Source organism: Histomonas meleagridis (assembly GCF_020186115.1).
Source record: "Histomonas meleagridis strain 2922-C6/04-10x chromosome Unknown contig_118, whole genome shotgun sequence".
NCBI classification, from domain to species: domain Eukaryota; phylum Parabasalia; order Tritrichomonadida; family Dientamoebidae; genus Histomonas; species Histomonas meleagridis.
This window is the reverse complement of record NW_027150758.1, coordinates 207,413-233,857: the sequence shown is the minus strand read 5'-3', so window position 1 is coordinate 233,857 and position 26,445 is coordinate 207,413. Positions and strand designations below refer to the sequence as shown.

The 26,445-nt window shown below is 30.5% G+C and overlaps 8 protein-coding genes across 8 annotated transcripts; 4 read left to right on the top strand and 4 right to left on the bottom strand.

Moving 5' to 3' along the window:
• Window positions 1–854: 854 nt before the first annotated feature.
• Window positions 855–5,582, bottom strand: GO595_000906 (3'-5' exonuclease family protein; the record flags this gene model as incomplete). The annotated part of the gene is made up of 2 exons (XM_067922712.1): window positions 855–3,253; window positions 4,034–5,582. 2 exons carry the CDS (start codon window positions 5,580–5,582, stop codon window positions 855–857), a joined length of 3,948 nt encoding a protein of 1,315 aa, XP_067778849.1.
• Window positions 5,583–8,026: 2,444 nt separating this feature from the next.
• GO595_000905 (DUF2407 C-terminal domain-containing protein) lies at window positions 8,027–8,515 on the top strand (the record flags this gene model as incomplete). The annotated part of the gene is made up of 1 exon (XM_067922701.1): window positions 8,027–8,515. The coding sequence occupies one exon, from the start codon at window positions 8,027–8,029 to the stop codon at window positions 8,513–8,515; it is 489 nt and encodes a 162-aa protein (XP_067778848.1).
• Window positions 8,516–8,773: 258 nt separating this feature from the next.
• GO595_000904 (protein phosphatase 2C) lies at window positions 8,774–10,411 on the top strand (the record flags this gene model as incomplete). The annotated part of the gene is made up of 1 exon (XM_067922690.1): window positions 8,774–10,411. One exon carries the CDS (start codon window positions 8,774–8,776, stop codon window positions 10,409–10,411), a length of 1,638 nt encoding a protein of 545 aa, XP_067778847.1.
• An 859-nt stretch (window positions 10,412–11,270) lies between these two features.
• GO595_000903 (3'5'-cyclic nucleotide phosphodiesterase family protein) lies at window positions 11,271–14,204 on the bottom strand (the record flags this gene model as incomplete). The annotated part of the gene is made up of 1 exon (XM_067922679.1): window positions 11,271–14,204. One exon carries the CDS (start codon window positions 14,202–14,204, stop codon window positions 11,271–11,273), a length of 2,934 nt encoding a protein of 977 aa, XP_067778846.1.
• Window positions 14,205–15,077: 873 nt separating this feature from the next.
• Window positions 15,078–18,146, top strand: GO595_000902 (uncharacterized protein; the record flags this gene model as incomplete). The annotated part of the gene is made up of 2 exons (XM_067922668.1): window positions 15,078–15,084; window positions 15,151–18,146. The coding sequence occupies 2 exons, from the start codon at window positions 15,078–15,080 to the stop codon at window positions 18,144–18,146; spliced, it is 3,003 nt and encodes a 1,000-aa protein (XP_067778845.1).
• A 653-nt stretch (window positions 18,147–18,799) lies between these two features.
• Window positions 18,800–19,636, bottom strand: GO595_000901 (26S proteasome non-ATPase regulatory subunit 4; the record flags this gene model as incomplete). Its single annotated transcript, XM_067922657.1, has 1 exon — window positions 18,800–19,636. The coding sequence occupies one exon, from the start codon at window positions 19,634–19,636 to the stop codon at window positions 18,800–18,802; it is 837 nt and encodes a 278-aa protein (XP_067778844.1).
• Window positions 19,637–19,769: 133 nt separating this feature from the next.
• On the bottom strand, window positions 19,770–20,408 carry GO595_000900 (uncharacterized protein; the record flags this gene model as incomplete). The annotated part of the gene is made up of 1 exon (XM_067922646.1): window positions 19,770–20,408. One exon carries the CDS (start codon window positions 20,406–20,408, stop codon window positions 19,770–19,772), a length of 639 nt encoding a protein of 212 aa, XP_067778843.1.
• A 3,942-nt stretch (window positions 20,409–24,350) lies between these two features.
• Window positions 24,351–25,535, top strand: GO595_000899 (MOZ/SAS family protein; the record flags this gene model as incomplete). The annotated part of the gene is made up of 1 exon (XM_067922635.1): window positions 24,351–25,535. The coding sequence occupies one exon, from the start codon at window positions 24,351–24,353 to the stop codon at window positions 25,533–25,535; it is 1,185 nt and encodes a 394-aa protein (XP_067778842.1).
• Window positions 25,536–26,445: the final 910 nt, after the last annotated feature.

Below are 26,445 nucleotides of genomic sequence, written 5' to 3'. Positions count from 1 at the left end.
ATATTTAAAATGTCATTGATGGAGCAATTACTTGCTGAAGCTGATACAATATCAGCCGCAAATGTTTCAGCAGGAACGAAAAGTACATATGATAGGCTGATTCATGCTTATGCCAAAGTGATGATAAATCTAATACACGAAGAACCATTTCCTATTACTCATGACAAAATGGTTGCATTCATTATATTTAAAAAGAATCAGAATATGAAATGTTGTACGTTACTAGCTTACATTAATAGTTTTACACATTATTTTCAGTAGACATGAGCAGAGCTGGTATGGAAATTTCAGAGGCACTTTCTATATAAACAATAAAATTTTTGCAATTTTAAATTGAATTGAAAATTGTGAACGAAATTATTTTTTTTAATTTTTTCATTTCAAAAAGTGGCTTGATGAGAATTCAAAATAATATTTGAAAATTATTTAAATTATTTAATACAGCACTTATTTTAGCATCTCAAAATGGTCATACAGAAATAGTTAAATTACTTCTTGAACAAGAAGGAATTGATAATAATCCTAAAGAGATTTATTTGCTTTATTTGAAACTTATTTTAATAATTCGATATTTTCGGGTAATATTTGGATTTTTTTTAAGAATTTAGAACAGCAATTATTATAATGGTCACACAGAAATAGTTAAATAGCATTTATATTCAAATATTTTTAAAATTTTCTGGTAATTTAAGTAAATCCGATAAAATTATCATCATATGTTTTATCATTTTCCAATTATATTTTACTAGGATTATTTTTAAATTAATTTTTTTAAGATCCAATAGCATTTTGAGAAGCAAATCAAACAATGCAAAAGTATTTGCAAAACATAAATCTATATTTTATTTACAAATTCATAATGGTTTTGGTATTTGTTCAGGTTTCATTTTATATACATGAAGATATTCGCCATTTGGTAATTTTCTTGCTAATGCCCTTAGGACTGCTGTTCTTTCTTGGCAAGTTTTTGTGATAATTCCAGCTCTTTTTTGTCCAATTACATTTGCAGATTTATCAATAATAACAGAAGCTTTTTCCACTTCTATTAATTTTCTTACTTCGTTTTCATCCCACCCCTGAGGTAAAGGATCTACGATTATTATATTATGCGTAACTTGAGTTTCACCAAAATAATAAATTCCTTTTGTTGGTTTAGGCACATCTTTCAAGTCCGATATTTCTACCTTTCTCGGACGTAAATATATACCATTTATTTCAGTATTTAAAAGAACAGTATATACTTTAGTTATCATTCTAGTACTAAAGCAATATACGATGAGTCGTTTTTTATCAGGATCACAAACTCTAGAGTTAATAATATACATTTCATAATCGCCACAATTTTTACATAACTCATTAACAAACTTCTCATTAACACACTCAGGAATTGGATCAATAACAACAGCAAGAATTCGTGGATCTTTTTTCACTTCTGGAATTGATTTCACTTCAATTATATCCAAATCTTTATTATTTGTATTATATACGAATTCTTGATTAGTTATTAATGAACAATTATTATTTTCACTTGTGATAATTGTTTTCACTGTGTCTTGTGAATCAAACATTACGTAACCAATGTTATCTACAATATTATAATCAATTATTTTCCCATAATGTTTTAATTTAGAGAAAATTTCATCAATAGATGAAATAGGATTAAGAAGTTTAACCCATTGATTCTTTTGTGACATTTTCCAATCAATCATATCTTCACGATTACGTACAGATACATAAATTGGTACACCGCAAAGTTTTAAACGATTAAATTTCTTTTTAATTATTTGCGGAATTTCAGGTGATGAAAATACTACATCAGCAACAGATAACATACTTTGATAATATAATTCACGGAAAACTAAATTTCGAATAGTACCATAATCTTTAAAAAGATTAATAAGTTGTTGTTCAGTTACATCAAATGATAAATCTCTGATAACAATTCCATAACCTTCTGGAGAAAGAAATGAACTTTCATCTTGCGCTTTATGAGCATCTAAATGACTATAAAATTGTACATGTGAATTTTGGAGAATTGGATCATAATATGCTTGAAATATTAATCCAAATTTACTATAATGTTCATAAACTGTTTTACTATCATTAAATCCATAAACAGTTAATTCATAATTTCGCATTAATCGAATTTGCGTTTCATCAGTAAATCGAGTAATTCGAAGTTCATTATTATTAATCTTCATATAATTCATTTCATGAAGTATTAACTCGGCTGTTTCAATATTAGGAAATGTTAGAAATGCCGTTTTATTATCACTTTCTTGTCGCGATGGTAATATTTCCACAGACGTAATGTTCGGAAATGTTTTCATACAATCATTAACAGTAAATGTCGATGGAAGATTATAACATCTTAATTTAGGCAAGAAAAAAGGGAAGTTATATAACTCAAGTGTTTGTCCATCGACTTCAAAAAAAGGTAAAAAAGTTCGAATTCGATGTGATATTTGAACATTGCGTGGTTCAACTCGACAATATTCGCCATTATAATTCACTAACTGATCGAACCCAAAACAATAAAAGAAATCCTCAAGAGAATCTTGTGATGCTATTCTTGTTGGAATATTTATGAAATACATTACATCATATATTGTTGAAAGCTCAGTTGGAACTTGCCTCAATTTTATAAAACTCAAGTCAGAGAAGTTATTTAAATCCAGTTCTTCATATAATGATACAATAAGAGTGAAGGTTCCATCATTATTTGGGAAAGAAGATATAAAATCGTAATTTTCGAATAAACTTCTCAAATAAATATGTGAAGTGTTTCCTGTGTAACGTTTGCAAATGTATGAAAAAGTTTGTTTGACTTCACCTTGCTTCAATACAACTTTAAGATTTGTCTTTCGTTTTTTGGTATTTGTTTGCTTACTTTTATTTCGAACATTTTCACTTTTATTATTATTGTTGTTTTGTTTTACTTTGATTTGTTGCTGCTTTGGAGATTTGTTTTGTTTGGGAGGAGGAAAATTAGGATATGCAACGTAAAGGGCAACAACATCAAATGCTGCATAAAGAACTTGACGAACTGTAAGCGTTGGTGCTTCCCAGTTTGATTTGGTTATTTTAATATCTTTGAACTCAGCTTTTGGAATTCCTGCAAATTGATGTGTCATATGTACAAAATTCTCAGAATGACCATATGGAATTAGTCTCGTTATGGCAATGTCTTCTAGGTTTTCAGAAAATGTTGAGTTAAATTTCTTGCGCAATTGTTTTTTGTCATTTACCATACCTTTGCCATAAAATTTGTGTGTTTTGAGAAAATTTGAAATTATAGGATTCCCTGGCCCTTTTGGATGACGAATGATTAAAACGCATTTGGATGAACAAAATTGAATTAAACATATTTCATCTTCCCACTCAAGGTCAATGGCTAGTTTATTGTTGTCATCTAGTTCTTTAAGATATTCATCTAATTTATCTGAATCTGTTGATATTAAAATTACTTTAATGAATTTATTTTCAAAAAATTCCACAATTTTTTCTTCACCTATCTGCCAATTTACGCTGTTGTAGAAATCTAAATTTGGATATTGTTCTCCAAATTGGATTTTTTCCAGCATTTTTGGCTGTGCATAACGGTTAATTGAACGAACCGAAATTTTGCTTCAGAAAATTTGAAGCGTATTTTAGCCAAATTTTCTTCATATATTTTGCTTTGCGCTATATTTATAGATTTAGAAAAATGACCCCATTTCAATGGTGCATTTTAATTGTTTAGAGTTTCTTTTTTCAGCTTGTAAAGTCTTTAGGTTTTTAATGTTAGCATGAAAAGTAATTAAATCCGATTTTGGTATATAATGTTCGTTAAATATTTTTAAGAAATATATAAAAAATTCAGTTCTAAAAATTCCGGAAATGAGTTTATATAAACATAAAATTAACAAATTTTTAGTAACGATAAAATTTGCACCACAGCATTTACAACAATTTTTTTCCTTACATCATTTTTTTGTTTTGTTTCCTTTCCTTAATTCCCTTGACATTTTCATTAATATTTTTCTGTCGTTACTTCTATCCAATAGCTTTGGCTTTCGGACATTTAAAAGTTCTTTTTCCGAAACAATTTCATTTGCAGCAATTTCATCATTACCAATGCTCTTTAGGTATTGTATCTTTGCGTATGTCTTCTTTTTGATATAATTAAGTTTCAATGCAAATTCTTTTTTAAGTTTTTCGTCTTCGCGTAAATATTTTTGTTGAATTCGATCAGAAATCGCTTTCGTTTCTTTCTTTTCGAGATTTTTAATGTTTCGAATTTCGCGTTTCGCTTCGTCAATTTTGTTTTGTTTTATTAATTCACGCGCTTTCGCCTTTAGCGAAAGAAGTGTTTGCGATGGTTTTCCATATTTACTTAGGAATTCATTGGAACAATATTTCGCATCAAGCGCTTGCGCAGCGATTTTATATTTCTCCTGAAGAAGTTCAATCGAAATTCGAAGTTTTTCTCGTTCAAATTCAATTTTTGAATTTTGACAAGAATTATTGCCAAAAGATAATGAATGGATTAAATCATTCAAATATGAGACCTCATCGACCCAAAGACGATCTATACACTGTTCCCGATACTTTTCGAGGATTTTTTGAATATTCGGGATATCTTTGACATGAGATACATCCCCGGTTTGAATAGCAAGATAAACAGGAGAACTGGGGCGCTCTTTAACAATAAGCCCAAGGTGGCCAAAAAGATTAGTCGGTTCATTAACTTCATTATTATCTGAAAATTCATCATCAGAATTACTATTGTAACTTTCATCGGTTTCAAATGTATCTTCTTCCTCCCCTTCTTTAATGGTAGATGGCTCACTATTTGTTGCGAATTCTTCTTCTTGTGGAATCGTAAGAATCGCATTTGACATTCTCTCAATTTTGGTTGATGACTCGCCAAGAGGAGCGCCATCTGAGCCACAGCGTTTGTGAGAAATATTGACCTTTTTGCTATTAGTTTCTTCCTCAATTGGAGCAATTTGATCCAAAGATAATTCTGGGTTAAATGAACTGGGCCTTTCTGATTGACTGATTTGAGACTGTGAAGCTGAGCGAACAATTTCAATTAGATCTGATGGTGGTTCATATCCCATCTTTTTCCATCGATTAATGTTTTTATCACGTAATTCTTTAACAATGGCAACCTGAGGATCAGATTCATCATTTTCATCGAGAGGTTCAATATCTTCATTCTCTGAATCCTCATCAATTGGAAATTCTTGGATTGTATCAATCAATGAATTTTCTCCTCCTTTTGGAATTAACTCACCACGGAGTGATGAAAAAGAAGGTTGCCGATATGTGAGACCAATTGGTGTAGATTCTTCATCTGGATGATCATCAAAAACTATTATTGGATTTTGAGGTTTGCCGCTTTTACTCTGCTCATCTCCAACAAGTTCATTCACGTGATCTCCGGATTTTGTTACTAAATTGCCATAAAGGGAGGAGTATGAAGATTGTCTAAAGGAAAGCTTTATTGGCTTTTCAGCACCAACATGTGATGAGTTATTTTTGGTGTTGTTTGGTTCTGGTTTTTCATTTGCATTTTGAGAAGGAAGGGGTTCCATTGGCTTTTCTTATGGAATTCGTTTCTGTGCAAAAACGATAAAGGTCAACTGAATTAGACGACAGTTGTGTCACTTTTTCACACGCAGGGCTTTCTCAATTTCGTCACAGTTTCATAAAGTCTGATTAATCTAGTGATTAATAGTATTTGGAACACTGAACTTTGTACCTACTTTTGTTTGTTTTTATTAATGTAGGAAAAATTGATCCAAACTTTAATTCACATTTTTTTTTTGATGATTAAAATTTAAATGTTTGCGCAAAACAGTTGGCCTCATGAAGGATCCTTCATGTTTTTATTAAAAAAATAATTTAGTTTTTTCTTTATTTTATTATGGATACAGTGAACTTTTTTTTCCAATATTAATTCGGCGCCACGCAATCAATTAAATAGTAAGGATGCCTTTGTTGTCATTTTGTCGTTTTCATGGAGTTTCATATTGTATCTGATGAAAAATATAATGTATGCAGTCAAAAGGATAAAACCAATGACAGCAAAAACAATCATGATTATTGAGCATGAACCTGTGCCACATTTCTCTGGGGTATTTTCTTCAAGTATCAGGTTGAACAAAAGCAAAAACAGTGTCATAAATGACGTATAGCTTTGAATTGTTTACAACAACGTGATTCTATCGTTCTCAAAAATCTCTACGATCATATTGAACCCAATTTAAAATATGTACGTTAATCAGAATGATTGTATCACAAAGACTTACTAAGATCAGATGCGATCTTGCAAATTTAGATGACGAAATTGCATCTATTCAAGATGAACTAAATAGTTCAACAAAATCAATAAATTCACAATATAGTTTTAATGATGAAAGTCAAACGCAATCATTTACAAGTGATATTTCTAGCACGGAAAATTCTGAAATTAATGAATTAATGTTACCTCGTAATTCAATTAATATTCCTGGTTATATCCCACCTTCTGAAAGAATTTATGATCACCTTGAAAAGCAAAAAAAATTTAGAGAAAGAGCACTTAAAGACCGAGAATTAGAGTTCCAACAAGAATATACGTTTCATCCCAAAATAAGTAGAAAGAGCAAAAATCTTCGATATAATACAGATCACCTTCTAAAACCAAATTCACGCAAATATCAAATTGAAGAACAAAGTACGCAAAATTACATGAATTCATATTCCAAACATATTGCAAATAATTATGAATCAAAAACAAATACTAATTTCCTATCACGTCAATTCAAAAAGAATAATCAAAATCCACAACAAACAATATCAAACCCAACCAAAACAATTACTTCAGAACAAGAAAAGGAAATGATTGAGCGTTTAACAAAGCCAAAAGTTTCAAAACATTTTTCTCCGAACACTAACAAATCTCTGAAAAAACAAATTCCTTCATCACCAAATACATTCGAAAGACTTGTTACAAGCTCAATGAAGAAAGTAAAAGTTGAAGAAATAAAAAATAATTACCAATCAAAAATGGATCCCAACAGTCGAAAAATATCTGAAAACATTAAAACTGATTTATTTGAAGAATCTGTAGAAAAACATAACAGAATTATGAAACAAGCCGAGGAAGTAAAGCGATGGAAAGAGTTAGCTGATGCAGCTGAATATAGTTTTAAACCAGAATTAGAAAGAAGACATGTTTCAGTTCCTAAAAAGGTGAAAGTTGCAGATGTTGAAATATTTCTCGAAAGAATGAGAAAGAATTCACAACAAAACGAAGAAAATAAAAATAAACAGAAACTTCCATGTAAAACATATAGGAAAAAGTCAAAAGAGAAAAATGTGCAAAATGGTCCACCTCCACCTTTAGATCCGAAAATCGAAAGTATTCTAAATGAAATTGATATGTTGTTATAATAAATCATGTTTTTCACAAATAATTTTTGAAATAAGAGAAAAGGAAATAATGGGATATCATGCACTCCTCATTACTTTGATATTTTTTCATTTACTATGAATCAATTAAAAAATTTCAAAAAATTGAAAGAACAAAATTAAGATAAAAAAATATTGAAATTCTTATGTTAAAAAAACAAATATTTCTTCTCAATAACTTAATATTGCTTTATCTCTCATGCAATTATTTAAAATTAAGGTATTTTCTGAAAACTTTAATAATCAGCTGTATTGCATCATTTTTTGAAATTTTTGAACAGTTTAAATTTCCGATAAATTTTTCTATGGAAAAACGGCTTATTCAAAAATTGCTAGTTTTTAACGGTTTTTAAACTGGATGGAGGAACAAACAGAAACAAACACCAAAAACTACATGATTCATGTGATGTTTCCTGATGGCACATCGCAGCCGTATAGCGTAAGTTCAAGTTCCACTGTTTTTGATTTAATTAAATTAGTTCAGGAAGATTCAAAAGTTACAAAACCTGAAGAAAAAACTCTTTCACTTATTTACCGTGGAAGGTTTTTGCTTCCGTCTGAAGTATTTCAAAACATAGAAAAAATGGATGAGTTTTCTGTTCAAGCATATTTTAAACCAATTAAAAAACAAGAAAATGAAGAGGAGCCAGTTGAGTTGAAAGGCTTCGATCGTATTTCGAGAATGGGTTATTCTCCGGAACTTATTTCAACAATCCGAACCAATTTTCATACAATGAATGGAACATTAGACGAAAGTGATGAAACACGTTTAAACATTGAAGAAGAGTGGTTCCCAGTTATATTTAACCAAGAGAACCCTCTTGACTTACTTGGCATTCATACCGATAACTTGAATGAAACAACTGGAATATTAGAACCAGCGCAAGAGTATCCAAGGAGACTACCATCATGGCTTTATCTCTTGATTGGTTTTACTCTCGGAACACTTTTTGGGTTTGTTTCTCTGATTGTATTATTTGTTGATATGACAAACTTTTTCTTAGTTCTTGGAGTTTTCTTGGGAATCATCATGAACTTTACTCTTAATGGCAAAAACGCCATATTTTCATAGATGTTACGGAATATTTACGATAAACTTTTTTTTAAATTTGAAAGATTTTTTTTTAACTTTGAAAACTATATGAGAAAAGCACTTTAAATTTAATGAAATACTTTATCTTCCTTGCATCTAAAGCAAAATGCTTAAACAGCCCAAAAAAAATTAACGTACGGTGCTAAAGCAAACAATAACACTTTGAATTATCGATCAAAAAGTTACGCGGAGTTGGTTTCGTATGCTTCGTAATGTCATATCACATTTCATTTTCCAATGGGACAGGGAAACTCATCTGTTCAGCCATCCAAAATCGCAAATCAAAATGCACGTGCTTTTTTTGAGTCCTTCGTAAGAGTTCAACAACATATACCAGAAAAAAAGAAAAAATCAAATAAAGCTTTGGTCAAAATTTTGTATGAATCCCTAAAGAGAAATCCTGGCTCATCGCCTGAATTTGGTATGGGTGTTGTTGGAAAAGGAATGGGTCCTGTCTTTACTGAATTTTATATTCCAAATTTAATTTATCCAGATACTCTAACTAAAATCTCATTACGAAAATGCTCACTTAAAGGTGCTCATGCTCGATCTATTGCAAACCTTATTATTACCTTGCCAAATTTACGACAGTTTGATTCGAGTGAAAATGAATTTGGTGATAGAGCTAAAGAAATCATAGATGCTGCAATTGGTCATCCATCACTTTATTCTCTAATTCTTGAAAACACAAAAATCAATGATTCTTCAATTTCCTCATTAAATATACTTATTACTACCTCCAGAAAGCTTGAAACTCTTCTTATCGCACCACTCAAAGCCAGCAAAGACAATCTAAAACTTATAATTCATGCACTTGACAATAATAATTATCTCAAAAATGTTTCTTTAAGGTCACATGAAGAAGATCCCAGTAAAAACGTTACCTCACGTAACAATGTCATCTTTGATCTTGTCGATTCCATATCCCGTCATCCTTTCCAAAGTGATTTCCGTGACAAAGTTGAATCGTTTAAATCAGTCAAAGGGCGTCAAATGTTAATGGGACGTGCTGGGCAAAAAGAGCGTATTCGTGGCACCAAATTGTTTAAAGAGATTGAATTAGCTGATCTTCGCGCTAAGACCATTGACAAACAAGAATCGCATCAAATGGGCGACACTTTTCGCAGCGGCCACGCCGAAATGATCGGGCGTCGCCCCAACATGGAAGATGTTTCCATCATCTTAAAGGACACACCGAACGAAGGCTCCATGTTATTTGGCTTATTTGATGGCCACGGCGGACGTGAAGCTGCCGAATATGCTTCTGAGAACTTGCCTCCTTTAATCACCGGGAACATATCATCCGGGAAGCCATTAAATGAAGCGATTGATGAGTCCTTCAGTCAGATCCAAAACGACATGCGCTCGTGGTGTGTATACGTTGGAACGACAGCTGTCATAGCCATCATTAATGGCCAAACACTCAGCGTCGCAAACATCGGCGATACGCGATGCGTGTTATGTCGAGACGGTAAAGCAGTCCGATTGACAGTGGACCATAAGCCCGATTTGCCCGAAGAAGCAGAATACATACAATCGAAAGGCGGCTTCGTGAGAGAGGGCAGAGTCGGAGGGATGTTGGCCGTGTCACGCGCGTTGGGCGATGGCTTCCTGGGCGACGCAGTAAACTCGAAGCCGAACTTCCGTCAAGTGGAAATCACTGGCGACGACGCGTTCATGATAATGGCATGCGACGGTGTGTGGGACGTGATGTCCGACCAAGAGGCATGCGATATTGTGGCGGCCGAAATCGACCCAATGACGGCAGCAAAGTCATTGAGAGATGCGGCTTTCGAAATGAATTCGTTGGATAACATTTCTGTGATTGTGGTGTTTTTGGCTGAGGCACTTGCTAACAAAGTAATTGATGAATAAAACGTTTGATTTTAGGTAATATGTTTAATGTTTGTTTGTGTTCTCTCATGATGTATAAATTTGTCTTCGGTTTTGTTCCTTAACTCGATATAATTTTCATAGGAACCTTTCTCAAGAAGGAATTTGAATATATCATCTTTCTAGTTGAGATATATTCAGCATCATATTTATTATTGATAAACAAAAATAAAATGTGTCATTTCCAATTGATGTAACTAGATTGATCGTTTTCTTAAATTAAGTTTGTTTACATATCTTAATGTAATTTAATTTTTAATTCTACCTAAATCATTGCATAGCACATTTCCGAAATAATTCCTCCTGATTAAGGTTTGTTAGCCCTTGTGTCAAATCATTTTCATCTTATAAGAAATTAAATTTATTTCAATATCGTATTATAGTAAAATACGGCTTCTATCTAACTATTGAATACAAGCATTAAAATACAACCTCAGCGAAATGATATTAAAACTTTAAAGTATTTGTTTTAAAAAATAAAGTAAAGGCATGAAACACTGATTAAACTTGGACTAACCTTATAAAAAACATTGAATACCAAGGATAATAAGCGTTTGTTGAAATTTCCAAATAACTTTAAAGTCTAAATGGAGTAAAAAATCATTTTTTTCGTTCATTTATCGGGAAAAATAAATCAATATGTTTGGATATGAAAAAAATCACTTAGAATACAAGAGACAGGAAATAAGTAACAATAATAGTAGGTAATTACCACTTTCGCAAGCGTTTTATGCAAAGAATGACATAAGAAATTCACAGTTAAGGATGCAGACAATGGATCCATTAAATAAGTTATGTTTTATTAAGATATGTTTTGGTGTAATTACACATTTATAAATTTTCAATTTTGTTTATTTTCATCACTTTCATTCTTATCATCATTTACCTCTTTATCCTCTTCTTCCTTATTCTTCTTATTCTTTTTTTTATCATCTTCATCTTCAACATCTTCAACAACATCTTCGTTCTCATCATTATTTTCTTCTTCTTTCTTTTCTTCATTATTTTCATTTTCGTTTTCGTTTTCATTTTTCTTTTTCTCTCTTTCTTCAGCTTCTATTTTTTCTTGTTCTTCTTTCTTCCATATCACCAAATTCGATTGTATCTGTTGTTCATTTACCACCAATTCGTTAGCAATTCTTGTTGTTGTTTGGAACAATGGCAAACAAACGAAAGTATAAAATCCAATTTGTGACTTCGGCTTATCCAAATGTTCTCTATCATTTAATGGGGACGTGTATTCCATTCCTTGAGCCATTTCCAAGTCGCCTTGTCTAAAGAACTCTTCGCATAATACGTCGCACCATCTATTTGCCAATTCGAATGGTCTTGATACGTTTGATACGTCACCACATTTAAGTATTAACTTCATAGCAATTAATCTATGTTCTGGTTTTTCGAAGTCAATACCTTTATCTATTTCGGCGTTTGCATATTTTAAGAATTCGAAATGTTTTGCCATGTCAGTAATCAAAATCAAGTCAATGATTAATGTCCACATTTGTTTAAACTCTGTTGGACTTAATGAATATAAAATATTATTTTCTTCTTTAGCTAAAACACCAATAGATATTGAACAATGATGTGTTTCCATAACACTTTGGTTCTTAAATAAGATACCTAATGGTGTTTCGGCTTTAACATTATATACATTAGTAAAGCCATCATGATTAGCATCATGACATATGGCAGAGACTAATAATCCAAACAGTTCCATCTTCGTAAGCTTCTCATCCATTTTCGATATTTTTACTTGATAACTTACAAATTGGGTGACATCAACTGCATGTCGCCAATTATGATATGGAACGGGATTATAAGTAGAACTAATTTCGGATAAAAATCGAAACATTTTTTCATTTGGTATTTTGAATTCTTTTAAGATATTAAACTCATTAAAGATATACCAAATGACTTTAAAATGGCCAATTCCATCCCAATCGGGAGAATTAAAGTTAATCTTTAATATCGTGTCAGTGTCTTCTTTTGGTATTATTAATTCTTTCGGAATATCATATGTATCTCTTTCATTTTCACTTATATATTTTCGGAGTTCTGATTCGACATGACCGAATTTAGCGATTTCTTCTAATTCACTTTTTTCTAATGATACTGAAGCAAAGACAGCAAAGCAATCAAGTAATTTAATATCTTCTGGTAATAACTTTAAAGGACAACTTAACTCAAAAACTCCAATTATTTTCCCATTACTTATTATTAATGGAATATCACATAATGGAGTAAATTGGGATAATTCAGGTACACTTTTAGTACTTGAGAATATTATTGTTTTCCCTTTACTTAATGCATTTGAGACACGACTTGAATTTAATTGTTGTTCTTCAATTTCACTTTTGTTATCTGATGTTAATTGGACTTGTTTAATAATATCATCTCGTGAGAAAATAGTAGTGTTACCTGATTCTAATACATTTTTAGCAAATACATTTCCATGAATTATAGCTTCTCCAATAGATACATAAGGTGTTAATCGACTTACTTCATTTTGACTTTCCTTTAAGAATATCGTAACTCGAGAAGCGCGTACAAAGTTTTTAGCGTTTTGTAATATTTCTTCAATTACATTTCGTACTGATTGAGTCTTATTTAAAGCCGTTGTCATTTCAACAAAACTTCGTAATTGATTTGTCATGTTTAAAGAAGATCGATAAAGTTTTGCATTATCTAAAGCAATACCACAAAACACATTAAACGCTTTCATCATTTTAATGTCATCTTCATCAAAAGCATTTCCATCTTCTCTATTAATCATTTCAGTTACACCTGCAATTTCACCTCTATTATCATAAATTGGTACAGTTAATATAGTTCGAGTTTTAAATCCAGTTGCCATATCTACAGATTTATCAAAATGTGGATCATTATAAGCATCAGTAATATTAACAACATTACCTGTAGATGCTGTATAACCTGCAATTCCTTGTGTTAATGGTAAACATATTGATTTATCTAATCCTCCATGGAATCGTGTAATTAAATCTTTCTTATTGGAACTAAGTAAGAATAATGAACATCTTTCAGTATGTAATAATGATGAAGCTCTTTGCATAATCATTGGTATTAAGACATCGATATCTAAAACGCCACTTAAACATTCGGCAACTTCTAATAACGCTGTTAATCGTGCTGCTGATTCAGTACAATCATTATAAATATTACCGTTATTATTAATATCATTTAATAATGACTTAATAATAATTGGTGCAACTGATTCTAATCGAATAGAATCAACTGCACTAAATGATTTATGATCAACTTTATCTCGTAAAACTATAGATATAGTTTGTGGATCATCATGTGATGAAAATATAAATAATGAAGAATGTTCTGTGCCATCAATGCCTGGACTATAATCTGGCGCTTGAATAACATCGGGATAACTAACAGTGATTCCAAGTTTCATCGCATACCCAACAACACCAAGCGTTTTATTATATTGTACAAATCCTTTTCCAACATTATACTTGGAAAAGATTCCGGTGCCTTCATCATATGACCAAAATTCAACTGTTTTACATTCGAAACATCGCGCAAGCTTCTCAATAAGTTTGGTGTCATTAAAATGACTAATGTCGGAATCAAAAATTTCATTTAAGTCATAATCAATGAAAAAGTGACTAAGACGGGTAAAATTCTCTTGGAAAAATAATGCGTTTTGGTTATCTTCGTCTGTAAATTCAACCCATTCACCTAAACGAAAAACTTGTGCAATCGCAAATACATTTTGATCATAATCTATAAGTGGAATATACATGGAAAAAGTGTCGGAATAATCAACAGAAGAATCAAAACTTTCATTTTGAGTATAAGGATTAATATTAATGATTTTCTTTTCACGATAACATAAACCAACAATACCGACATCATATGAACATTTCTTAAATAAGGTTGGCGATTGTAAAACATTTGAGTGCTTATCATTAAACCAAACATAACATTGAGAAGCATTCATAAATTGGATTAATCCTTGTTCAATTGCTGTTTGAATAGGTATATTACCTAAATTTTTCAAAATATTTTCTATTATACAATAGTTGCGATCGTTTTCTTGAGTATTTAGTTGATTAATTGTAGCTTTATGAGATTTGTTATTATTTGATCGATTATGTTGAACATTTGGTACAGCTAAATAAGGGTTATATCTTCCGTTCTTTAAAACGCCTGTCTTATTATCTGTATGCTTTTGACGAGGATCAATCCCGAAGTGCCCAAAACTCATTGCAAATAACGTACTTATCTGAAAAAGTATGTTTTTGACAATATTGTCAAAAATTGTAAACAGGATTTAAAAACTTTACAAAATATTGGTAGTTAATAAAATTGGGCTACCCCATTTTTTATAACACTTTTTGTAAGTGATTTGGTCAGCCGTTTTTTGTTATTCATTTAATAATTTTTTTTCAATATCAGGGACCGTTAATGTACAGAAATATCTGTTTTTTCAATTCTTGATTTAACTCCAAAAATAAATAAAAATATCTTATTATATAAATAAATTATTAATATCTTTTGATTTTAAAAATTTTATCCTTATTTTTATGTAAAATATAATAAGTTTAATAAATGTTTTATGAAGATTTCATGAATTTTTCTAAGTAAAGATTTTCAAATGATTTAAATTCACATAATGAGGCGTGAAATTGACCCAAACACGCCATTAATTATTGGACTTCGTCCTAATGAAAGTGGTTCATTTTCAGGGTTTCATTTTACATGTTTTGAATGGGTTTCTACTGGAAAACTTTTTCATTCTCCATCATTTAATTTATCAAATCTTTGTGCTGTTGGAACATCAGAAGGACCAATTTTATTAGTTTCTAAGCTTGCACAAACAATTGTTCCTGTTTGTTTTTTATGCGGTCACAAATCTCCAGTAACAAGTCTTTTAATGACTTTACAGACAAATACATTTATTTCTGCTTCATCAGATGGTACAATTGCAGCATGGCATTGTGATGATGGATCATGTCGATTTATTTTTGAAAATATTCTACCATCAGGTTTTATTAATTTATCAATTTCGCAATATAGTTGTGCTCAAATATGGGCATGGACAGTTGGGCAAGGAGCTATACTTTTAGACTTAATCAATGGTCAAATTATAAAAAAAATTTTATTTCCAGGACTAATTTCATTTTCACTTCTTACATCTCTCACATGTAAATATGTTTCAGAAGATAGTCTTATTCTTGTTGGTCATAATAAAATAGATCTTTTTCGATTTGATGATGATAATGATGTCGAACATGTCAAATCATTTCCAATCAATTTTAAAATTGGAACTCGTTTTGTTGTTTCAAACTTTGGTTTATGTAAAATCGAAGGAGATGTATTTGCACTTTATTCACCAACTACAATGGACATCATATTTTATGATAAATTTACAGAACTTGATGAAGGCGACTCTATTGCCAATATTAAGTGGGATAGTCAAGATCTTTTCTGTATTAGTTCATATTATGGAAAATTTCGGATCTATGAACTGAGACGAATTAATAATGGGGCGATGGGATCAGTTCATATTGAATCTGTACATGACTTTTCATATTCAGCTGGATTTGTGGATGCATTTGCATTTACAAAGGCTGAAGGAATAATATTCTCATCAAATTCCACTTCAATTGTTTCAATGAGTTCATTGAAAAAGTGGGTAAAACTTGTTTTACCAAAAGAAAAAAAAATTTGTTGTGTTCCTGAAATAGATGAACCTTTAATCATTCAATCTGATTTTTCTTCATCATTTAATCTTTCTAATTGGGGTAATCCTAAAGCTATAACAAAAGAATTTTCAATCAGTTCGAAATTAATTCCAATGTCTCAATCTTCTAACTTTCATGATGCATTAGAATACAACGAGCTTGCCTACAGATCAGATAATAATGTTAAAATCACATCCATAGCTTGTTATTTTTCGTATTCAAATTCACTTAAAGATTTACAAATAATTGTAGGTGCCTCAAACGGAGCGTTATATTTCTTTACTGAACGTTCGAGCTTTCCTATAAGTTCATCTTGTGATCTTCAATCGCCAATAATCGGTATCACAATATTACCCGAAGTTTTTTTGACAAGGGGCCATTTAGCCATCGCTAAAGATGGATCCATTGCCTTATATCGGCTCACTAAACTACAGTTTATATATCATGCTGATCAATTTCCCGTATTATCAATATATTATCATTCAACAAATTTATTAATTGTACACAAATCTAATGGTTCCTTTACCATCTACAATGCTAATTCTCCATATCCACTTTCACAGCAGACCTATTTGCCCACTGATTCTAAATTAATTTGGTCGAATGTCAACATCCAACTTAATCAAAGCAAAGTATTTTCTACGCTTACAGTATCCATTGGTAACCAATCCACGTTTTATGGTGCTTTACAAGTCACTAAACTTCATTCGATACCATTTAATGAACTTAACTGCGATATCATTGATACATTAGAGTTATCATATCGCTTATTTAATCCGCATTCGACACCCAACAAAAACGAGAAGTTTAATGAGAAATTATTTTCATTTGTTCTTGTAGGGAGTAAGAACATACCGACATTCTTCTATCCATTATTCCATTTAAGAGGGAATCGAGTTTTAGATGCTTCACCATATAATGCAGCGATACATTATATTTCATATATATTAATATCACGGAAACTTGGTCATGATTCCAATTATTTATCCAAAGGAGAGAACAAAACGAAAATCACTGATTTCTTATCTATTTTAACGCAATTATTATTTGTGAATGATGAAACAGTTCAAATAATATCAGCGAATTGTTGTGCGAATTTAATTGGCACATTATCGATACAAAAATGCAATGATTTAATGAGGCAATATTTACAATATTTAAATCCTAAAGCGTTAGCTAATTATGACAAATTCTTATTATCAATAATCGCAGTGGAACATATTGACTTTGTACAAGAAGAATATCAAAAGCAATTGTTTAAGTATATGGTATACACCGCAAATTCGGAACATGCGTCATCGAACTTAGCTTTAATTATATTACTTGACGGGTTCAAATTATGGTCTACATTTATGAAGACTAAAGAACGATTCTTTAACTTATTAATCCAAATATTAATGAAGAAACAAAAAAATGTCTTTTCGAATGTCGAAAAAGTTTTTTCTGTTGTTGCAGCAACTGAAAACGAATCATTTTTTAACTCGATAAATGACATAATTAACAAGTCAAATGGGAACTTAAATGTCGTGAAATATTTATGTAACTTATGTACGAATGTATCATTTAATAATGTTCAAACAGTAGGTACGAAAGGTACTTTGAACATCGCTTTAATTGGCTCCAATTATAGTCAATATCAAAAAATCACGCAGAAAGAATTGCAATTACATTCATTGACATTTAAAACTGTGAAAGGTGATGGCGTCTTTTGGTTAATAGGAACAAACGATGGCACAATTCACGTGTTCAAAAAGAATAAATTCATCTTCTCAAAGAAACTGTTCGAAATGCCAATCTCGTTGGTGTCAATTGGTCCTTCGTCAAAATACGCGGCGGCTTTGTCGGAGGATGAAATGAAGCTCAAAATGTTCGCACTGAAAAAGGGGTTCATGTCAAATAATTGTGACGTAGTATCCGAGGCCGTTTTGACGGGCGATGGAAAATTCGATATAACGTGGAGTGACCCAAACTCGTGCCACTTCTATATGATAAAATAAATTAAATAAATTGTGTAATAAACTAAAAATAGAATTAAAGAGTTTGATTTTTTGAAATTGACATAAATTTCAATTATATTACGATTACTCGTAAAAGAGTCTTATGATGATTATCATTTTGTCAAGAATTTAATTTAAGGCGCTTCCTTGTAATTAAGCCCAAGGCAAAAAAAAAATGGGGACTAAGAAATAATTTGTAAACTATTTAATCACGGGGTGCCCTTATGGCCGAAAATCAGATTTATATGGTTTCTAGAAACGAGTGGAATACTCCCACAGTTGATTTTTTGAACAGCTGGGATTCAAAATTACGTTCTTTTTGGGCATAATTCAGCGCCTTAATCTAAATTTAAATGAAGAACAAAACAGAGAAAGGCAACAAGTGAAATAAAACGACCACAAATATATACGTTTACATGAAGATTCAATTTTGAGAACCAACTTGAACACATAAACACTTTTTGAGAAACCAAGAAAAAATGATTAAACATGTTTTTTTTGAAGTATTCATAAATTAAAAAATCCAATTTTAAATATATATACTCCCTATTATTAAATTTTATTATATAAAAGCTAAAAATCAACGTTATTTTTTTTTCTTTATTAGTGATTCACAAACCAAATCTAAAACTATCAAAGATCTAAATAAAATATCATTGATTCTGATTCTGCCCATTATTTGAGTCCGATTTGTCAGGGTTTTGATTATTTTCCCTACTCCCCATCATCAACGCATCCTGTATGTCTGGGTCGTTTAACCTGTCACTGGTTTTGAGTGATTCTTCGATAGCTTTTTGTATTTCTTCATTTGACGCTTCTTCGCGAGACATTTTTAATGCCATCTCCAACTCAATATCATCTTCAATCAAATCAGGGTTGCCTGAAGGATTGAGAGGAGATGAAAGAACTGTATCTGAAAGGAGCATATTGAATGGCGTGGCATGAATTAAAACATTCAACATGTTAGGCTTACCAGCATCCGTGTATGATTTCTGAAGTGATTGGACAAGATTTTCCAGTATGTATTCGTTTGGAACATCATTGCCCATAACAACAAAGCTTACCGAAATTTGGTTATCTTTAGCTTCTTCAAAAAGTTTTTGGCAATGACTTTCTTCAAGGTCATTGGGTGAACCAATAAAAGCTATGACTTGCCTGTTTTTTATTTCGCTATTTTTGAGTGTAAGATAAGCACATCGAATTGCTTGAACAAGTTTGGCTGATCCTCCTGTTTGAATTTTACCCAATTTTTCTTGTAATTTAGAAATTACATTATTATAATTATTATAATTTTTGCAAAGAGATACAACAATTGGACCACCTTTTGCTAAAACTCCAATTCCTACATCTGAATTTTTGATATAAATATGAATCAACCCACCTGCTGCTTCAAGTTGAGCACTTAGACGATCTGGATAAAAATCTCCATTGATTGACATATCTGAGTTGTCTATAAGAATCATAATTGCTTTTGGTTCATTTTTTTCCATTTTTTTGTTCTTATTTTTTTGGTCGGTTTTGGGAACTTGGTTTGGGGTGCCCCAAAGTTGTTTTGTTATTTTTTTTTTTTTTTGGAAAAAACAAAATAAAAAACAAATATTATTTTACAAAACAAAAAAAAAATTATGTTGTAGACCTTGAGTATGTTTTTGTAACTTTTTTTGTTGGAACAATAATAGGTTCATTTAATAATGCTTCAACTCTTTGATGTAATGCTTCATCAAGTGGAAATGGATCAATAGGATAAAATTTTGCATCGTCTTTTTTGATTTTAATATCATCTAAATCAGATGAAATTGATACAATATCTTCTTCATCAAAAATTTTTTGTTTTTCTTTAGGTCTTTTGATAACAACTTCTGTTCTCTTTCGAATAAACGGAGTTGTAGTTTGTGTTGATTCAACTGTCATTTTTGTTGTTTCTTCTTGATGTTCTTCCATAGGAATATTTGGTGGTGGATTTGGATAAGGTCTTTCATAAAGTGAAGGATCTAAATCCCATATTGGTCCAAAAGTTTGTTGTGGAAATGGTGCATGAACAGCTTGAAAAATTGCAACAGGTGGTGGATGTGGTTGCATTGGATTATATTGATATAATGGTGCAAATGAACCACTTTGAACTTGTGCATGTGATGGATTAAAGTTTTCTTTTGATCGATCTATGTTTATTAGTTTTAATCGAGGTTTTTCTCTTTTAGATTTATTTTTTTCTTTTTTCTTTGATTTCTTTTTGTTCTTAATAGATTTATTGTTTATTTTCATTCTTTGTTTAGGAACAATTTCTCCATCACTTATATGATCATCACTAATATTAACATTTTGATTTTCTTTTGGAATTTTTGTTTCTACATCAGATTCGATTGTATCTGATTTTGAAGAATTTATTATACTTTCTTCATTATTAACATTTATATTTAAGTCTTGATCATGATTTATAGTTATTGTATTTTTATTAGTTTCATATAATGCTGGTAAAATAAATTGTTCAAAATCAATTAATTCATTAGGTATTATTTCATTACAAGGAAATTTAACTAAAGCTCTTGGAATTCCAGATCTAAGCCATGGAACAATATGGGAAACAATAGACGAAATTAATATATTAGATTCAGGTATTTCATTCATAGGCTTTATAAAAGAAAATAATGCATTTTGGAATTGAGATATAAATTTTGGAGTAATTTTTGCAGCAATTTCACATGCAAAATCTACAAACTCAGGGTCATTTTCAAAATTCCCATTCGATCTCATATAAAGATTATAAATTTCTTCATCGAAATTTTCTTCTCCGATATTAATAAAATTATCTATCATCATTCTTTGATTAATAAAATCTGGATAAGGTATTAAACGAAGCGCAGAATTACCTGGACGATGAAGAATCATATTTTCATTCATTGATATGTATCTCCAACGAACAAACCAAATCAATTGTAAAAATTCACGAATAGCAATTAATAAATTTGTTGGAATATACATTGATCTTCCATTACAAAAATTTGATATGTTAATATAATCAGCAACACAAAATGCAATTCCACAAATCATTGCAAAATCTGAACATTCATCAATTGTTTCAGGTATTGGCATTGATATAGATTCTTCAAGTACACATAATGAAGAAATAAAACCAATTTTTGGATTTTCAGATGTTGGTCTTGAATCATGAATTTTTTGTTTAAGAATGTTATTAATTGCTGTTAAACACAATGCTCTGATTTCAGGTTCATCTATTGGCGACGCTTTATAACAAATATCCATTGCTCTAAATAATGAAACTGGATCTGATAAATATAATCCAGCAATTCTTGAAAAAAGATGAATTGAATCTGTTGAAATTGATTCATGATGAGCAATAATAACTGCACGATCAAATCTTCCTAATTCAAGCATTAATTCAAGAAGTAAACATAAATCTACGGGAACATCTTCAATATCAATAAAATCTGTTTCATATAATATATTTCGAATATAATCAGTAACAGCAAAAATATCTGCATCATATTGTGGATCTGGTGGTTTCATTTCATCATTTTCTTCTTGAATTGTTTGATAGAAATTAATTAAAGAAGAATTTTTTTCATGTGGAACATATTTCCAGTCTTTAAGTTTAAGTTCATCATCAAGAATTCGATATAATAAATGATCTCTGTTATTACTTGAAAGAGATAATCTTTTTAAAAATACTTCATATGATTTAAGTTTTTGTTGCGTTAGCCAAAAAGTTGACCTAATTAAAAAGTAGCACAACAAATGATTTTTAGGATTTTCAAGAAGTGTATCTAATGATTTATCAAGAAATTGCAAAACATAAAACCTTAGAGGGCTTTTAAGATCAAAGATATGAAATAATTCAGTATAATATAATACATGAACAATATCAAATGGATTTGAAGGGTTTAATTTTTGTAATAATAAAAGCGTTGAATTTATTAGTTCAGCTTCAATTTTATTTGGAAAAGGTAAAGACATTAAATTATCTATATGCTGCTCAATTAAATTTAAATCAATTCTTAAGATACGAAATGAATCTTTCGAATAAACTACAAATCTTGATGGATCAAATGAGTCAGCTGTTACATGAAGTGAAGATTTCATTTCATAGCTGAATGGATCTAAATCACAAATACAATGTCTTAAAGATTTCCCACTTCTTGTTATGGCACCAACATCTCCAGAAGCTGATGTTAATATACAAAACTGGCTATTTGATGACCAAGCAACATCTCTTAAGAACGTATTTTTTGATTCAAAAACATTTTCCATTGGAATTTTATTAATGATTTTAAGCCATCTTGTAATTATCATTATATGTTTATTTGCAGATAATATAAATATTCTCCCACATGGGCTCCAAAAAACAGTTGGTCGTTGAGTTTCATCTAACTGTTCAATACAAATTGAATAATGTTGAAAATTTTTTTGATTATCATTTAAAGTAAAAATATTACTATAAATATTCACTGTATTAAATGGTTTACAAGGAGGAAGCATAAACGTAAGCAAACAAACACCAGATCCTTCATCTGAATTATGATATGAACTTAAATTTTGAAAAACACGTGATGTGTTTTTTCCAAATTTATCAAAATGGGGAATTATAAAATTAGATTCATCTGTTAAATTAATCCATGTACCATCGCCATGTAAGCTTTCTGGAATTTGATGCCAAACCCAGATATCATCATCAACATAAACAGAAAGAAGTTTACCATCTTCACTAATTGAAAACGTTTTGACATGCGATGAAAAATCTGATATTGGTTTATTTTGTTTTCCAAAAACATATGGAATATCATTGACTTGATTATGAGATCTAGAAACTATAATTTTCTCTCCAGAAGGATTAACTGCTTCTCCAATATTAATATATGAATCTGTTTCTAAGAAGTTAAATGGAATTGGAATTGTAAAAACTGGACTTCGATGTAAATTTTCATGAATTGCCATTAGAGGTGTTAACTTAGGGAGATGGATTGATACTGATTTTGAAGGTGAAGATTTTACTGAAAATATTTTTTTTGATAATAACTTGTATGATTTAATTCTTTTCCATTCATTTTCAGTATAATAAAAACCGCACCCAGGTTTTATTAAAACAAGTTCTTGCTTGTAAAATGATATAAAAAAATCTTTTTTTGTTCTTGGAAGGCGTATTACTTTATCTGTTTCCCACATTAATAAACGTCATCTTTCTATCGTTCATACGTTTAAATTTTGCAATTTATGAGAGTAAAAAGAAACATACAAGAAACTGAAGAAATTTCTACTGTTGAACTTGATAATTCAAGGCTTCGCGAAATGTTAAGGAGACAAATGGAAAGTACGAGAAAAAGAATTACAAATCAAGTCGAAAATCAACGACTTCAGGAATTACTTAAGAAACAAATGATTAGATCAAAATATCAAGATCAAATTTTAGTTGGTGAAAATATGAGATTTGATCGTAATCTTTATTCAAAAATATTATCTTCTCAGCCACCTAAAATTACTTCTCAAGAAGTTGAGAAACTTAATTCAACAGTTCATTTGCAGCTAGAAAAATTAAAAATAGAATTACCAGATTTAGAACAATGGAATCAATATGATTCACCTCAAATAATTTTCAAATGCATTATGGATCTATGCAATATAATACAGTCAAAGAAACGAGAGATGCGATTGGAACTCGAAAATCTTGAACAACAACTTGTAACAGAAAGAAACAAACAAAGGGACACAATTAAAAATCTTGAATATAATGTTAATCAAAAAAAGCAACACCTTCAAATGCTCATGACTCAAATAAATAATGAAGAACTCAAATCAAAAGAAGACAGAAAACAGCATCTTTTAAAATTACGACCTAAAGAACATTTGCTTCAAAGACTTCAAAGGAGACATCGACTTACAACAAGAGAACTACATTAATATAAATAAATTTTTTGATTAATATATTTAGTTATTTATATAAATTTAATAAAAGTAAATCATAGATAATGGGGGTGTTGGACTGTTTAGCAACCAGTTTTTTTTTGTCAGCAGATAAAAAGTGACAAAAATTAATTGAGTAGTTTATCCAAATGGGTCCCTTTAATCGTTTTCTATTCAAATCTGATTCTCACTTAACCTTTTTCATAACCGTTTATAAAAAGTGCACACTGAAGCAGTTCCTAGGAACGGTTGTAATATATGACATGTGATGTGAATTTGATAAGTTTTTCGATGATAACAAACCAAACTAATTTTAATCTTCTTGACTTTGTTACATGCTACTGCAAAGAATATCAAGAAAACAAAAAAGCTCAAATTCTACAATTTCGAAATGATAATACACTTGCTTATATTCATTTTGAACATGAAGACAAAAGACTTGATCGATGGGTGAAAACTACAGAATTATCACCATACGTGCCAACAAACGAAACGACAGAGGATAGAGTTTTATCACGACGAGATTATGAAAGGCTACATCATTCAGATGAAGATAGTGATGGGTTATCAGACGGAGAGCTTAAGTTTGAAAAACTACACAAAGAAGTTACCAAAATCAGAAATATTGATCAAATTACAATTGGCAAATACACCATTCGAACCTGGTATTTTTCACCATATCCAAAGCCATTTCTTAATGCGACAAGCTTATACATTTGTGATCATTGTTTTCAATATTTTCTTACACAAGAAGATCTTGATTTACATCTTCAAAGTGGAGAAATGACACCTCCTGGTCGTGAAATCTATCGGAAAGATAACATTAGCATCTTTGAGATTCATGGTAAATATCAAAAAATTTGTTGTCAATGCCTTTGTTTACTTGCGAAACTATTTCTTGATCATAAAACACTTTTTTATGACGTAGAAGGTTTCATTTTCTATGTTCTTTGTGAGTGCGATGAAAATGGAGCTCATATTGCTGCTTATTTTTCGCGCGAAATAAATAGCGATGCTGGTAATATATTGGCTTGTATCGTTGCACTTCCTCCTTATCAAAAAAAAGGTTATGGCAGACTATTGATTTCTCTATCGTACGAAATTGCTAAACGGCAGCATCGGTCGGGGGGCCCCGAGAGACCGTTAAGTGATCTTGGAAAAATTGCATTTCATTCTTATTGGAGAGATACTTTAGTTGAATTATTAAAAGATCATAGTAAAGAAATGATATCGTTGGATGATATCGTAATGATGACATCAATATCAAGAGATGACGTGATAGATGTATTAAGAGAAATTAACTGCGTATCAAGAGCTAAAGGTGAATATGAACTAATGGTGCAGAAAGATAGTTTAATGGATGCTATACATAAGTTCGAAAATGGTAGAAAAAGAGCAAAAATTGATCCAATGTGTTTGATTTGGCTGGACGGAGATGATGACAAAACAGATTTTACAAAGGTACCGAGTTGTTAAGAATGCGTTTCCTTTTTAAATTATGTAATTTCTTTCGATATTATTATTTTAATAAGAATTTTGTGGGTTTTGTATAACATATTTGAGGCTTAAAATCACTCTGAGGTGGTTTGAAGATATGGTGCATCTTATGGATCAATAATTCATGTTATTAAATTAATTGAAATATTAGTTCAGATCACTTTGCTGTCATAATACAACAAGTTTATATACTTCGTAAAAAAAAAATGGTATTGATCAATTCTTTTTAATTTATAAATTTAATTAATTTTGGAAAATCCATCTCTCAATATAAATCAAAACTATATTTAAATGAGAAGTTTTGATAGCATATGTGATAATGATTTGATGTTTAACATTTATTTCTATCTCTATTAAAGTTTTTCCCATAAAATTCCATAAAATCTTTTCGTATGCTAAATCTCCTCATAATTATATCTTATAAATTTAATGAAAACATAAACACAAATGGACCTTATTATTTTTTTAGCGATTTTGGTTTTGAAAAAAATGGAGAATATGAATTCAATTTAACTAATATACCATCTAATATAACACGCATTGTTTTTGATCTTTTCCCAAGAAGCGAAATGGTACGGATGTCTAGTGTGTTAATAGGGAGGAATCAAATGAAATGCTCAGATTTATCTAATTATATTCAATCAGTTAAAGATTATCCAGTAACAAGCAACTCATGTCAAATTAATGGCAACATTTCATCTAAGGGAATTTACTATCCATTTATTTTTTTGTGTGGTAATTCACAATCAAAATATACTATCACAGGAATATACAAAAATCCAAACTCCTTTCTCGACTATCGCCAAATACCTCTTCTAGTCATAAATCCAATTTTCACCAGTTTGTATGGAATCTTATTAATTCTTTGGTTAATTAATTGGTTTCAAAA